Source organism: Pygocentrus nattereri, chromosome 17 (assembly GCF_015220715.1).
Source record: "Pygocentrus nattereri isolate fPygNat1 chromosome 17, fPygNat1.pri, whole genome shotgun sequence".
NCBI lineage: Eukaryota > Metazoa > Chordata > Actinopteri > Characiformes > Serrasalmidae > Pygocentrus > Pygocentrus nattereri.
The window spans coordinates 13846514-13860815 of record NC_051227.1 but is presented as its reverse complement, the minus strand read 5'-3'; the positions used below and the strand labels follow the sequence as shown (position 1 = coordinate 13860815).

General features: G+C 39.1%; 1 protein-coding gene across 1 annotated transcript in view; it reads left to right on the top strand.

Moving 5' to 3' along the window:
* The window catches only part of rab2a (RAB2A, member RAS oncogene family), a 34782-nt gene extending 24861 nt beyond the window's left edge, over positions 1-9921 (top strand). Inside the window, exons 4-8 of the mRNA XM_017706333.2 lie at positions 1737-1819; positions 2430-2522; positions 2625-2736; positions 4763-4831; positions 8298-9921. Coding sequence (XP_017561822.1) covers positions 1737-1819; positions 2430-2522; positions 2625-2736; positions 4763-4831; positions 8298-8393 — 453 coding nt within the window. The 3' untranslated portion in view covers positions 8394-9921. The remainder of the gene's footprint in view (positions 1-1736; positions 1820-2429; positions 2523-2624; positions 2737-4762; positions 4832-8297) is intronic.
* Positions 9922-14302: the final 4381 nt, after the last annotated feature.

Sequence of the window (14302 nt, the reverse complement as noted above, 5' to 3'; positions counted from 1 at the left end):
TTGGCCCTGACTCAGCGCTTTGTTTTTTTGTTGTTGGGGGTTTTTTTTTTTTTTTTTTCTGGCTTTGTCACATGAGCAGCAGCATTTCCTTGTATGTGATGTAAATATTTCCTGTCATTTGAGGTCACTTTTTTCCCCTTTTTTTTATTTTATTTTTTTTAAATCAGGATTTTGCGATTAAACCCAAGGCTTTTCAGCACATTGTGTGTGTGGTTGTGATGTAACGGGAGAAATCAGCATTTCTGGCCTTCCTGTAACCTTTCACTTCGGCAGATGGCAGGCATAAAAGTGCCATTCATCATTTATTCACAATGGGCTCCATTAACTCTAATGTTAACAGCTGCCCCCGGGGGGGAGTTGGCTTATTGAATTCGAATGTGCGCCCCTGGCTTACTCGCCTTCTGCCAGAGGGGGCCACTTGACCACAGCACTGCTGGGGAGGCCATTTTACGCCGTGACAAAGATGCTGTTGAATGGTGGCTGCTGAAGGCTCGGCTGATTGGTCAGCCACCTTTTGCTGGAGAGAGATGCATTGTGGGATGCAGGGCAGACAGAGGGCCCTTGTGTGCGTGTGGTGACGGCGTCTGCTGCTCGGTGTCTGTCTGAGTGAGTGCGAGACATAACGTCGTGATATTTGTTGACATTTTCATGACATTTGAACTGACTTGAGCTTTAGACTAAAATCTCAACCTTAATTATGATTATTTTATTAAAATATAAACAGTTTATATACATAACTGTGGGACCACAGTGTGGTTTCCATTACTGATTTTAAAGTAAAAATGAGTTATGATTGTTTTTGGTACATAACGGTGGATTTCAGGGAGAAAAATAAAACACAAGAAAAAAGGTAAGATATTGGTTCTTAAGGTAGGAAAGGAAAGGAAATCTAACAGTTGGTTAAAACTAACTAAACATAATAAGGAAATGTCTGATCGCCCAGTCAGCTGCTTGGAATAATAAAAATAATGATATTGATAGTAATAATAATACTGTTATTTATATGGCACTTTTCATGCCGGTGGCTCAAAGCTCGAAGTGCTTTACAGACAGGTGATAAAACATAGTTATGCAAAAAATCATTAGTATTCAATTTGAATCAAAATAAAAATGAATCCACGAGATGTAGAGTTTGAGATGTCAGAGAGATGTTTTTAGGTGCCTCTTAAAAATGAGCACTGAGCTCGACTGTCTAATAAAAGGTGAGCTGAGCTCCACAGTTTAGAAGCAGAATAACTGAACGAGTCTGTCCATGTTTCCTGTATTTTACAGAGGGTGTCTGTAAAAGGCCGCTATCTGCAGATCTTAGATTACGTGCTGGAACATAAACAGACTGACACTCCTCGATGTAAACAAGTGCTTTGAGGTCATTTTGTTGCCATGCAGTTGGTACAGTTTTGGTACACTAGTTATTGTTTATAGGTTCTCTATAATTGGTCTAAATCTGAATTTTTATGGCCCATGCAGTTGCTCGGTGTACTAGAAGTACTTACTACACGCATCATGTACTTAGAAAACCATATTGTTGCCAACATTTCTCACAATTAATATTGTCACATCACCCGCCCCCCAGCCTGTCTGTGGAGGCAGGTTTTTAGCTCAACACTGATCTCCTGCCATGAAGTGAAGCTGGGAGTCCAATTAAAGCCTTTAAGCAGCAATGCAGCAGAGATTTATATCAGTTGGAGAGACACTGTGAGTGAGACTGTCTTTTCTGTGTGTATTTATGCATCCAGGCTGGCCAGGAGTCCTTCCGCTCCATCACCAGGTCTTACTACAGAGGAGCTGCCGGAGCCCTCCTCGTGTATGATATCACAAGGTGAGTCTAACGTCCTGTTCTAGTCCTGTTCTCCCACTCTTTTTAACCTTCTGTGTTCATGCTGTACTGTGGCCACTTTATCAGAAACCCCTCTCTTGGAGTTCTACCTAGCTGGTGGACTGTAGCTCATCCGTTGTTCTGGGTGGTGGATCCATACTCAGCCCAGCAGGTACTGCAACATCAGACATACTTTGCACAGCAGACTTTGAGGGTCTGATGAACGCACACCAGCACCACATGACATGGTCTGTGTCTGTCACTGCTGTGCTGAGAATGGACCACCACCCACATAATGTCTGGACAGTAGTGTTCCTGTGGAAATTGACCAATGGTGAAGTGCAAGAGGGGGTCTGGGGAACTGTGGAGGAACAGATGGACTGTAACTGTATACCTACATGGTGGAAGCACAAGGTGGGTGTTTCTAATAAAGTGGCCAGTAAGTAGAAGCACAAGGTGGGTGTTTCTAATAAAGTGCCCAGCAAGTGGAAGCACAAGGTGGTAAACCACAATTTCAGATATTCGCTTGTTGCAGGTTTATATATAGTTAGTGGTAAAAACACTGTGTTTAGTATTTGTTGTTAATTGCGTGTGTTCTTCTTGTGGTTGACAGAAGGGACACCTTTAACCATTTGACAACCTGGTTAGAAGATGCTCGTCAACATTCCAACTCCAACATGGTCATCATGCTCATCGGAAATAAAAGGTAGTCCTCCTCCCGTCCAGTATAATTTTTCAGTTGTTATTTTTTCCCCCCGATATTTCTCGTGTTCCCAGATGAGGCTGAGCAGTATGTTTTTGTGTGCAGTGATTTGGAGTCGCGGAGAGAGGTGAAGAAGGAGGAGGGCGAGGCTTTTGCCAGGGAACATGGCCTTATCTTCATGGAGACTTCAGCTAAGACGGCGTCGAACGTAGAAGAGGTACAGCGTGCCCCGTGTGGCCCAGGGGTCCGGAGTGTTTGGGTTGTGATATGTGGTTGATATGCAAACACACACACACACATATGCGCTCATGCATAGAGACGGTACTCAGGGGAAGCTCCTCTAACTGCAGGGAAAACAGCCTCATTGTGCACAGTGGGAGGCAGCTGAAGCCGAGCCGAGAGACGGCTTTAAGAAAGCGGAGGCGTTAATTTGTGGATGCCCCTCCCCCTCCCTCCGCCCACCCCCAGCTTACCCTGTATGATTAATTTGTCTCATTAGTGTCGTGTGAATTCTCCTGACCCCTCCCCCCGCCCTTTTATGACTTTTCAGTCTCCTATTTAAGGCTCATGCATATTCATAGAATTCCTACCACGCATTGCACACGCATATAAGCTCTGTCATAAGAGAGCTTCGCTTATGACTCCATCATTTCAGGTCTTTTTGAGAGTTTTTTTAAACCATTACAACAAGCAAAACAGGCTCATTTTTAAAGAGCAGCAATACCTTGTGGTATATCTTTTTTTAATTTGTGTGATTTTTAAGGTTTTGCATTTTACATCAAACATTTTTAGTAATAATTAGCAAAAACTACCAGGTACCTGCCCTGAACAGTAATAGTTTTAAGTTTCCTCTAATTCACATTAATAGATAATAAGACAGATGCAGAGCGCATGCATCTGCCGTCTTCTTGCACAGTCATTCCTTCCTTCTGTATCTCAAGGTAACTGAGGCGCAAAGAGAAGCATTTCGCCTCTGTTGATTAACCTGTGAAGCACTACAGCCAGTTCTACACTGTTATATACATGATGAATCTCCAGTTACCTTCATTTTCACTGTGTAACACCAGAAATAACAGCAGTGGTCCCTACAACCATTGGGGGGCGCCAGACCTCAGCCATAAACACTGCTCCGGCTTAATTCTTGAACATCTGTCAGGATAATCTGTATTATCTGACTAATTTATTAATAGTTGATGATACTGTGATGGTGGCATTTGTGGAGTTGTCTGCGTGGTATGTTTTGTGCCTGTTGCAATAACAAAAGTATCTTCCCTAGAAGCAACTTTTACAAAAAAAAAATATCAGCTCAGAAAACTACATATAATGGCTTGCAGAGCTGGAGGGGAACCATCCAAAGTCCAAAAACCATCCAGCATCTGTCAGTATAGGAAATTAATTTTGTTGCAGCTCTTCTTCTGAATTTCTTCTCATTTTGGTCTAAAATAAAATGCTAAAGCTTCAAAGTGAGAGGAGTGATCAACAGTAAAGCAGAACAGGAGTTGAACCTACCCTTTATGACATTAAACCCAAAAAAGATAAATATGAACACAGTATTAATGACTACAATGTAGAAGAGGTGAGTATCTTCACATATAATTGACTGAGTAGATGTGCAAGTATAAAAACGTATGAAATACTCAAGAGAGGCCCATCAGAATTTGGCTTTTGTGTGTAAAACATCTTGCCCACATATAAACAGGACCTAGAAATGCTGCCACCTTCTCTGGGCCTGAGTTTAAGTTCTCTGAATTTGGAATCACTTTGCATAATGACATTTTTCATTTCATATACATTTCAAATATGAAAAATAAAATATAGCTAATTATTCACCAAAAATGTGTTTTTAGATGTTTATTTAGCATCTGAAAAGGTTTGTGAACCTGACGTTATTAATGGATAAATAATACACTGTTATTCAATTCTATTTAGATTATTTTTGTCAAGTTTGGGATTCTGGAGTAAGAGCTGTGATGAGTAAACAGTGCAGCTGCTGTCACAAATAAAACACAAACTCACAATCATTCAGAATTAAGTTCTGAATATTATTAGATAAAACGGAAGTGTATAGAACGTAATTACTGTGCCTGCTGGTGTTTAAGCAAGTGTGTCTGTTGTAAACACTTGAGACCTAAATCTATTGATTAATAGGTCAGTAAACCGTTTACCTGCTTAAGCTAATGGTGAGATTGAGCTTAAATAGGCCGTTGCCTGTTTTAACACATGCACTCTTTTCTGTGTTTCAGGCATTTATCAACACAGCCAAGGAAATTTATGAAAAGATCCAGGAGGGCGTCTTCGATATCAACAACGAGGTAACAAAGCACAGAAAGAAAGAGCATATGCTGGACTTTTCTATGAGTTTATATTGGTTTAAGTACAGAATTGGGTCAAGGGGACTTCCTAGAGCAATCTGTTTAAATTTGTCCAGTGCACGTCTTCGTGAGCAGGATTTAAATCAAGCAGCCAGACGTTCTTCTATTACAGTTAGAGGTAATCACTGTTCCGGATAGAGTAGAAGTGCACGTTTTCTTATTGAGCAGCAGGTTTCTCTGAGCATCCCTCATTAGGGCTGCATTCACTTATTTACAGTAGTGCGCTCATATTCTATTGTTTCTAAGACTTTTTGTGTTCCATAGTGTGTTTATATTCTTTAGCAAGATCATTCATATTCTATAGTGTTTATATTCTATAGCAAGATCTTTCATATTCTATAGTGTTTATATTCTATAGCAAGATCTTTCATATTCTATAGTGTTTATATTCTATAGCAAGATCTTTCATATTCTATAGTAAAATCTTTCATATTCTAGTCTTTATATTCTATAGTAAAATATTTCATATTCTATAGTGTTTATATTCTATAGCAAGATCTTTCATATTCTATAGTGTTTATATTCTATAGTAAAATCTTTCATATTCTATAGAAAAATCTTTCATATAGTGTTTATATTCTATAGTAAAATATTTCATATTCTATAGTGTTTATATTCTATAGCAAGATCTTTCATATTCTATAGTGTTTATATTCTATAGTAAAATCTTTCATATTCTATAGAAAAATCTTTCATATAGTGTTTATATTCTATAGTAAAATATTTCATATTCTATAGTGTTTATATTCTATTTATATTCTATAGTACGATCTTTCATATTCTATAGTGTTTATATTCTATAGTACGATCTTTCATATTCTATAGTGTTTATGTTCTATAGTAAAATCTTTCATATTCTATAGAAAAATCTTTCATATAGTGTTTATATTCTATAGTACGATTTTTCATATTCTATAGTGTTTATATTCTGTAGTAAAATATTTCATATTCTATAGTGTTTATATTCTATAGTAAGATTTTTCACATTCTCTAGTGTGTTTATATTCTCTAGTGTGTTTATATTCTATAGTAAAATCTTTCATATTCTGTAGTGTTTATATTCTAGTGTTTATATTCTGTAGTAAAATCTTTCTATAGTGTGTTTATATTCTGTAGTGTTTATATTCTATAGTATAATCTTTCATTTTCTGTAGTGTTTATATTCTAGTGTTTATATTCTGTAGTAAAATCTTTCATATTCTATAGTGTGTTTATATTCTATAGTGTATGTGTCTTCTGTAGTAAGATCTTTATATTATATAGAGTGAATATATTCTATAGTGCAACTGTTTATAAAATATAGTATATTTACATTCTCTATTCTCTAATCTGTTGCAATCAGGCTTATGCTTGTGCTGTTTCCCAGCCACAGTTGTATCATAACGTTTGCTCTCTCTTCTTTAGTCCCAAAGCCAGATCCAGCAGAGCATGTTAAATATTGTTTTATGGGTTAGTGTTTAAAATTGGGGGAGAAATTGTAATCACTGTAAAAAGGCATCAGAATTTAACGGCGCTCAGTGCTGGATGCCTGTGCAGTGATATAAACACGTTTAGGAGTGAGGACCGAAGGGGGAAAAAGCGGCAAAGGTCTGTTCCAGTAGGGCTTACACATTGGGCCTCCAGCCCCTCTGCTGGCGGCCCGCCAACACATAAATTCCTCACATCCCATAAGGTTACAGCCACTCAGATGGAGCTGGGCCCACTGCAGCGCTCGCTCTTTCCTTCTTTTTTATGGGAGTAGTAGGAAAAAAATTAAGGCACCAGGTCCAAACCGCATCAGCTGATGGAGATCTTGGCCAGGAAGCCCTCAAGCCCGGCCAGGAGAACCCCCCCCCCCCAGACACCATAAATCAGAATGAGGATGATGTGGAGTTTCCTTAAGAACGGCACAGCAGTGCGACCAACAGACAGAGAGCTGCTTTACTACTTACAGGAGTAGTTTGGTGAGATGGATGAGTGAAAGTGCCACCTTTGGCAGATTTCCTGCCTCTCTTGTTACTACTGTAGAAACACACAGGCTTCTCCAGCTTCTCCAGTGCTGTGCAGAAGTCAGAGACCCTCCTTTTCCATTCTTTTCAGGAGACTTACTTCCAACTCCTCAAAGAACCTGCAGACACACCTCAAGTTCAGTCTTCAGCCCATCGTTCAGCTTCTTTGTTTGATGTGCCCGTCTCCTTTTCTCAGTGAGGTTCTTCATGATCAGCTACATGTCCTTTCAGACCCACAGCGCTGAGTGGTTTTCTCACAGTGGAAGGATGGACAGAAACACCTGTGGATGTTTTCACATCTGAAGCAGCTTGATTTTCTCCTCTCAATGATCAAAGCTTTAAGTGCTGTGTATCTGATGGGGGCACTTTGGGGTCGACCAGCTCTTCCAGGTGGTTGTTAGGAGTCACACTTTTTCTGTAGCTCTTAATAGTTTTTTTAAACTCACTAATTTTACTTTGACTTTCTCCTTCCTCATGCAAGTGGATTACCTTCTGTTTATATCGAAAAGACTGTTTAGACTGGAAACAAAATAAATGAAGGGTGGATTCTGACTTGCACAGTATTGACAATCACAGTGGTAACAGGATTTTTTTTATTAGTTGGAAGAGCATAAAACTAGTTAACCCTTTACTGCACACATTATGAGAGCAATTAAAAAAACATTCTGTTCACTTTTTTTGCGTAAAATGGTCCTGGTTATTCAATTAAAAAAACAACAATAATAATAATAATGTGTGCAGGAGTCCTTTGGGAGTATGCGTCAAAGGAAATAAATTATATAGAGCTGTGTTCCCTTAAGTAGCGAGATGTGGCCTGTGCTTGGCTAAATCCTTTCCACTGTCGCACAATGTTGCTTCTAGGCAACAAACATATTTCTGCAAAATCTCATGACAAAAAAATTGAGAATGTTTAAAAAGAGGTTTAAAGAGAGAGTATGACCAAACACATGCTTTTTATTGACTTACTCCTATACTTTATTGTTAACCATATCATTGTCTTTAAATGTTTATAATGCTATTGTAAAGTGAGGGAAATGAGTTTGTTGCCCTGAGGCAACATCATGCAACAGAGGGTTAAAAGACGTGGTTTAAAAGCTCTGAGATGGCCTGATATACCCGGGACAATTATTGCGTTCCTCTTATCAGCAGCTTTCTTGGATTTCTTGGAAATCGAGGGAAAAACTGAAATGATGATAATTGTTGATCTTATATTGAAGTAATGAGTCTCCTGGTTCATCCAGCAAGTTTTCTGACATGTTATTTTGCAAGAAAATGACCTTAAATCTGCTGTACATCATGCAAGAATGGGTTAACTGATTTCTTCCAACTCTTCTTGTCCAAAGATAGCAGTTCAGACAGCATCTCTGTTTAATTTCAGTGCCGCACACCCTGATTTGTGCAACTGTATGTCTTCGCAGGCGAATGGGATCAAAATCGGACCCCAGCATGCTGCCACTAACTCGACGCTGACCGGCGGACAGGGAGGACAGCAGGCTGGAGGAGGCTGTTGCTGAGCTTTTGTCCTTTTATCCTCCTCCTCCTCCCTCTTCCTCCACCACCCTCCCCGACTCCTTATGTTTCTACTGGACTGGTCGCGCTCACTAACATTTTCTTAACCCTCCCACAGCCCAGCCCTCCAATTCAAATCGTGTACTAGATGGCTGTCCAAAAAAAGAAAAAAAAACACAAAAACAAAAAAATAATGACAAAAAAAAAATGCTAAAGACCAGGTCCTTAAGTCCTGAGAAACTCCTGAAGCCTGCCGGGGGCTCCAGCAGACGTGATTATGGTTACTAGTTAGGCAGAAACCACCAGAGCTTTGGAACCCGTATTCGTAAATATATCCATGTTTGTATTTTGATTATTTTTGGTTTTGTTTTGTTTTTGTTTTTTTTTTCTCAGACAGTTGTGGATTTTTGTGCCCTTTTGACTTCAAAGCTGAACTGTATTAAACACTACAAAGTCATCTCTAGTATTTTAATCGGTTAACGTGAGCGAGTTCTGTGCAAGACCGCGGTGAACTCCGAAGTCAAAAATAAAGGCTGTGATGAAAGGAGCGGCCGTTATCAAAGTAAAGAAGAAGAAGAAGAAGAAGAAAAAAGCAGGACTGTTTTAAATCTGTATTTATCATTCACATTCTGTATATATAGTTATCATTTCTTGCTTTGATGTATGTTGAGCGAGCTAGAACCCTGTATTGAATTTGCTTAAATTCTATACTGTACGAATAGAGCTTGAAAATGCAACAGTATTGCTACGTTTCCCAAAAAAACCCTGCTTCGACACCGTTTTAAGGATTTTTACTTTGTTTCGTTTTAGTTTGGTCCTGCCATCTGCCTTTGCCCTTCATCTGTGTGCCCCCCTCACCCCTTCGTCCGTTCAGCTCTCGTGTATAGAAACTTTGGCTCAATATTCTCTGTTTTAATAATGCCAAATTTGTGTTTACCTGTGTTGTCACGACTTGAGGAAAAACAGATCACCTGTCCTCCACCAAACTACGTCTGCTGCGTTTGCCTTAAAGAGTTTGGAACGGCAAAAGGGGTAACCGTCACATTTACGTGGGATTCGGTTAAAGGTTAAAAGAAAAAACATGCAATTTGTGTCATTGAGACGTGCATACATATTAAAAAAGGACCTTAGGTTCACTTACAGTAGCTATATAGCCCTCAAACGCATACGCACACACACACACTCACACGTACATAGCTAAACCTATATATTCATTGAAGCCGGAATATATGTACGCATAAACATCTGTTTTTGTTTTCTCTTCAGAATGATGATGATTTTTTTCCTCCGACGCAGTCTGCTATGTACTGTCAGTGCAGATCCACATTCATTTTAGGTGTCTGAGTGGTTGTGTAAAGGCTTGCTTTCTCTGGCAGTGTGTTCTGTTATGATAGATATACGGTGAACATCTTGTCCGTTGTGAAAGGGGTGTGGTAAAAGCCAAACTGAAGTAACTTTGTGACCCTCAACTTTATTTGCTGTGTTCTCAAAATGAAATGCTATCACAATAAAAAAAATATAATAAACTCATCAGCTCTGCTCGTCTGCTTGTATCATGCTTTATGCCTTCCTGGGTGTTTTGAGCTGCAGTGTTAAGACATATAGGCCCCGATATGGTGTGCATGTCCAGTAGCGCTCAAATATGTTGTAGAAACCAAGTGAAATACTTTATTATTCAAAATAGACCATTCATTAGTAGGCTTTCAGTTTTGGTTGCTCTCTCTTTTGTCCACTGCGCAAGAAGCAGTAAGTGAAATATCTTCACGCTAATATTTCATTCAGCCTTTCCAGCTTAAGCCAGATCAAGAGTGTAAAACTCAACAAGTAAAAGGGCCAATTAAAAATTCATTTAATTTAGAAAGACCTCAGCAAATCCGTGGGCCAGCTGTGTTATTTTACTTTTGCTTAACATTTTGCCACGACCCGAACGGCCCATTTGTTTATTCAGAATATGGCAAAAAATAGGCACTGAATACTTGAACAGTTCATTTGATCAGCTCCACTTACTGTATAGGAGCACTCTGTAGTTCTACAGTTACAGACTGTAGTCCATCTATTTGGGTGGCGGATCACTCAGCACTGCAGTAACACTAACGTCACCCAAATAGTACCTGCTCTGTGAGGGTCCATGGGGGTCCTGACCATTGAAGAACAGGGTAAAAGGGGGTAACAAAGTACCAGAGAAACAGATGGACTACAGTCTGTAACTGTAGAACTACAAAGTGCAGCTATACAGTAAGTGGAGCTGATAAAATGGACAATGAGCAGAGAAACAAGGAGGTGGTCAGAATGTTCTGCCTGATCGGTGTACAATAGACTACATCAGCTGCAGATCACTGTTAGAGCTCTTTAAGGTCCCCAATGTAGAGTAGGTGTTTTTTTTTGTTTGTTTGTTTTGTTTTTTAAACTGAACTGGACACCTCACATCTTTATTTTTTTTTTTTTTTAATGCTGTCCCTTAGATCGTTGTTGGGGGTGGGAGCACACATGTTGCAGTGTGTGTTGGAGACTGTAGTGCAGCTTGTGATGAAATGGGCTAATAATAATAATAGAATATTAAAATAATTTTGCAGGCCCAATAGGATTGTGCCACAGGCCTTGTGTTTGACACGTGGGTGCTAGAGCATGACCGTTACTCAGGAGAACTTTAGAACGTCTTATATTCCATAGGACTATCTCCACTGGACATCACACACACTCAGAAATAAAGGTGCTAGACTGTCACTAGGTCAGTTCCCCTCTGGTGTCTGGGGTGGGACCCTCAAGGCTCCATCTCAGTACCTTGAGTCAGGGAACATAACTGAACTATAATCCACTGAAATGATGTGTTCTAAGCTGCACTGACTCCACACACCCCGCCTCGCCTCCAGGCTTTTATTCTACTGTTCTGTTTTAAAACATTCGGTTATGAAAAGGTACAAATACCAACTTTTCACCTGGAGAAACTGACTTAAGCTTCACAATCAGACCTTAAAACCACTGCAGAACCTTTGAGGGAACATTTACACTGTTTGTACCTTGATGAACAAGAAATGTTCCTGAACAGAACCTTCATTACTAACAGTGTAGTGTGACAATGGTTCTAGTAGAGGAATTTTGACTATTCGTCCTGTTTTCTTTTTGTTTTATAATAAACGAAACATTTCTGTTTAGTTTGTATGTCATTTTTAAGGGGGCAGTCGTGGGCTGGAGGTTAGGGATCTGGCCCTGTGACCGGAAGGTTGCCGGTTCGATCCCCAGGGCCGACAGTCCATGACTGAGGTGTCCTTGAGCAAGACACCTAACCCCCAACTGCTCCCCGTGCGCTGTGGATAGGGCTGCCCACCGCTCTGGGCAAGTATGCTCACTGCCCCCTAGTGTGTGTGTTCACTAGTGTGTATGTGGTGTTTCACTTCACGGATGGGTTAAATGTGGAGGTGGAATTTCCCCGGGTGTGGCATCAAAAAAGTATCACTTAATAACTTAATTTTAATAGTTTTTCCCACTGTTTTGAATCTTCACAGTCGGGGGTCCTGTTAAAGCTGCAGTAATGCTGGAAACACTGGATGGTGGTGGAAACTTAATGTGTTTATTACTCTTTTTAAAGGATCTGCATTGTATAAAAACATCCAAACGTACCCTTTACTCTCGCAGTCCATACAGCCTCTGAATGAGGAAAGAAAACTATTGTTTTTGTGATGTCACAAAGACCAATGCGTGCAACATAGTATATTTCCGCATTCTATTCACACACAAGCTCACAGGGCTGTTTGTGCCTGGACCTCGTTTTTGAACGAGGCAGCGAGTCAGACCAGATGTCATTTACATGTAGTCGTGTTCAAAAGTTTTGGCGCCCCCCCAGTCAAGCTTCATGCATTGTTTATTGGAAATAAACAATCCAGGTTAATGCACAGTTATTGTTGATTTACTTAACGTCAAAAAAATAAAACATGGCGTGTGCAAAAGTTCCAAAATGTTAAACTCAGCAATAGAAATGATAGAAATTCTGTGCTAAAGATTACAGTAAAAATGTTTTTAAACTGTGTTTAAAATGTGTTCTTTGTAGAGGAACTTGTTTTATTTAGAAGAAATTTGGAAAGCGACAGAATGGAGGGATCTGTGGGAGTGCACCAGTTCACAGAAATGGAGAGATTGTGTGTGAAAAACCTGATAGTGACAGCTCTTTAATGCACCCTCTCAGAAACCCCACTGTGACAGCAGCCCCACTGCTGGAGAAACTGGAAACCAGAACACAAAGCTTTACCGTATTTTTAGGGAAAAGCCCTGTACACCTCAAATATGACTGGAAACGGATGAATATGGTTCGTCAAGGGTTCTTTAGTAAAGAAAGTGGTTCTATATTGAACCATGAACGCTCAAAGAATACTTTGCATGGTCAATTTTTAGTATGTGCTGTGTTTGGTTCTATATAGCACCAAAAAGGGTTCCACTATTGTTATGATGTCAAGTAGGTAACAGTAGAAAAACCCCTACATACAACCATTTATAACACATTCCTGATCAATCTGAAGAACCATTTAATGGTTCATGAAATGGTTCTATATAGAACTCATGGTTATAAATAAACCCTGTGTCTTCTTTAAGAACCCTTGAAGAACCATCTTTTTTTTTTAAGATTGTAGTTTGTTGAAAATACATGTGTATGGTTCCATATAGAACCTTTTTCAAAGGGGTTCTATATAGAACCAATATGGGTTCTGCTATTGTTAGGATGTCAAGCTTGAATACAGTAGAAGAACCCTTTTTGCTGCTACGTAGAACCATATACATCACATTCTACATCAATCTAAAGGAAGTATCTCACCACGCAAAGAACCATTTAAGCATGAAACGGTTCCCAATAGAATTCATGGTTCTAAACAGAATCGTTGTCTTTACTACAGAACCTTGGGGAACCATCTTTTTTAAGAGCATAGTAATTTTATCCCTGCTGTAGAAATCATGTTGTGTATGGATCCATCTAGATCCTTTTTGAAAGGGGTTTTATATAGAACCAAAAGGAACATACATATATATATATATATATATATATATATATATATATATATATATATATATATATATATACACAACACTTTCTCCATCAATCTGAAGCATTTAAGCATGAAATGGTTCTAAGTATATAAGAATAGTTGTCTTTGCTAAAGAACCCTTGAAGAACCATTTTTTTCAAGAATGTAGTAAGTCTATCCCTGCTGAAAGGAAAGATTTGGCTGTGTTTGGTTCCATATAGAACCAAAAGGGGATCTGGTTTTTTTACAAGGTCAAGCTTGTATAGCAAATACAATGGAACCATTTTCAAAAAGGTTCTACATGGAACCATATATAGCACGTTCTCCATCAATCTGAAGTACCGTTTCACCATTCAGAGAACCATTTACGCATGAAATAAATAAATAAATGAGCTAATAACAGAAAAACACAACCAAATAAAAAAGAATATATTATGGCAAATTAAAGGGGACCTATAAAACAAACAAATAAACAAACAAACTAAAAACAGAAAATCAACAAACCTATAACATAAAACAAAACTAAAAAACAAACAAAAATAAAACAGAATATGCTGCAGCCAAGTAAAAGTCACAGAGGCGGTTTTTAATAATAAAAGTGCAAAAAAGTAAATTAACCTATAATACGGGGGGGGAATAAATCAATAAATCAATAAATAAAAGTGCAAAAAAAACTGATAATAAGGAGAAAATAAATAAATAAATAACAAACTGAACAAAACAAAAACAAACAGAATTTTAGCCAATTAAAAGTCACTGAAAGGCGATTGCGTCACACGGTCCCCCTCCCCCACCCCATGCTCTTTCACTGACGCGCACGCGTGTTTATCTGCGAGGCGCTGCGCGTGAACGCGCCCCCTGCGGGAGAGAGAGCGAGCTAGAGAGAAGGTAAGAGAGAGAAA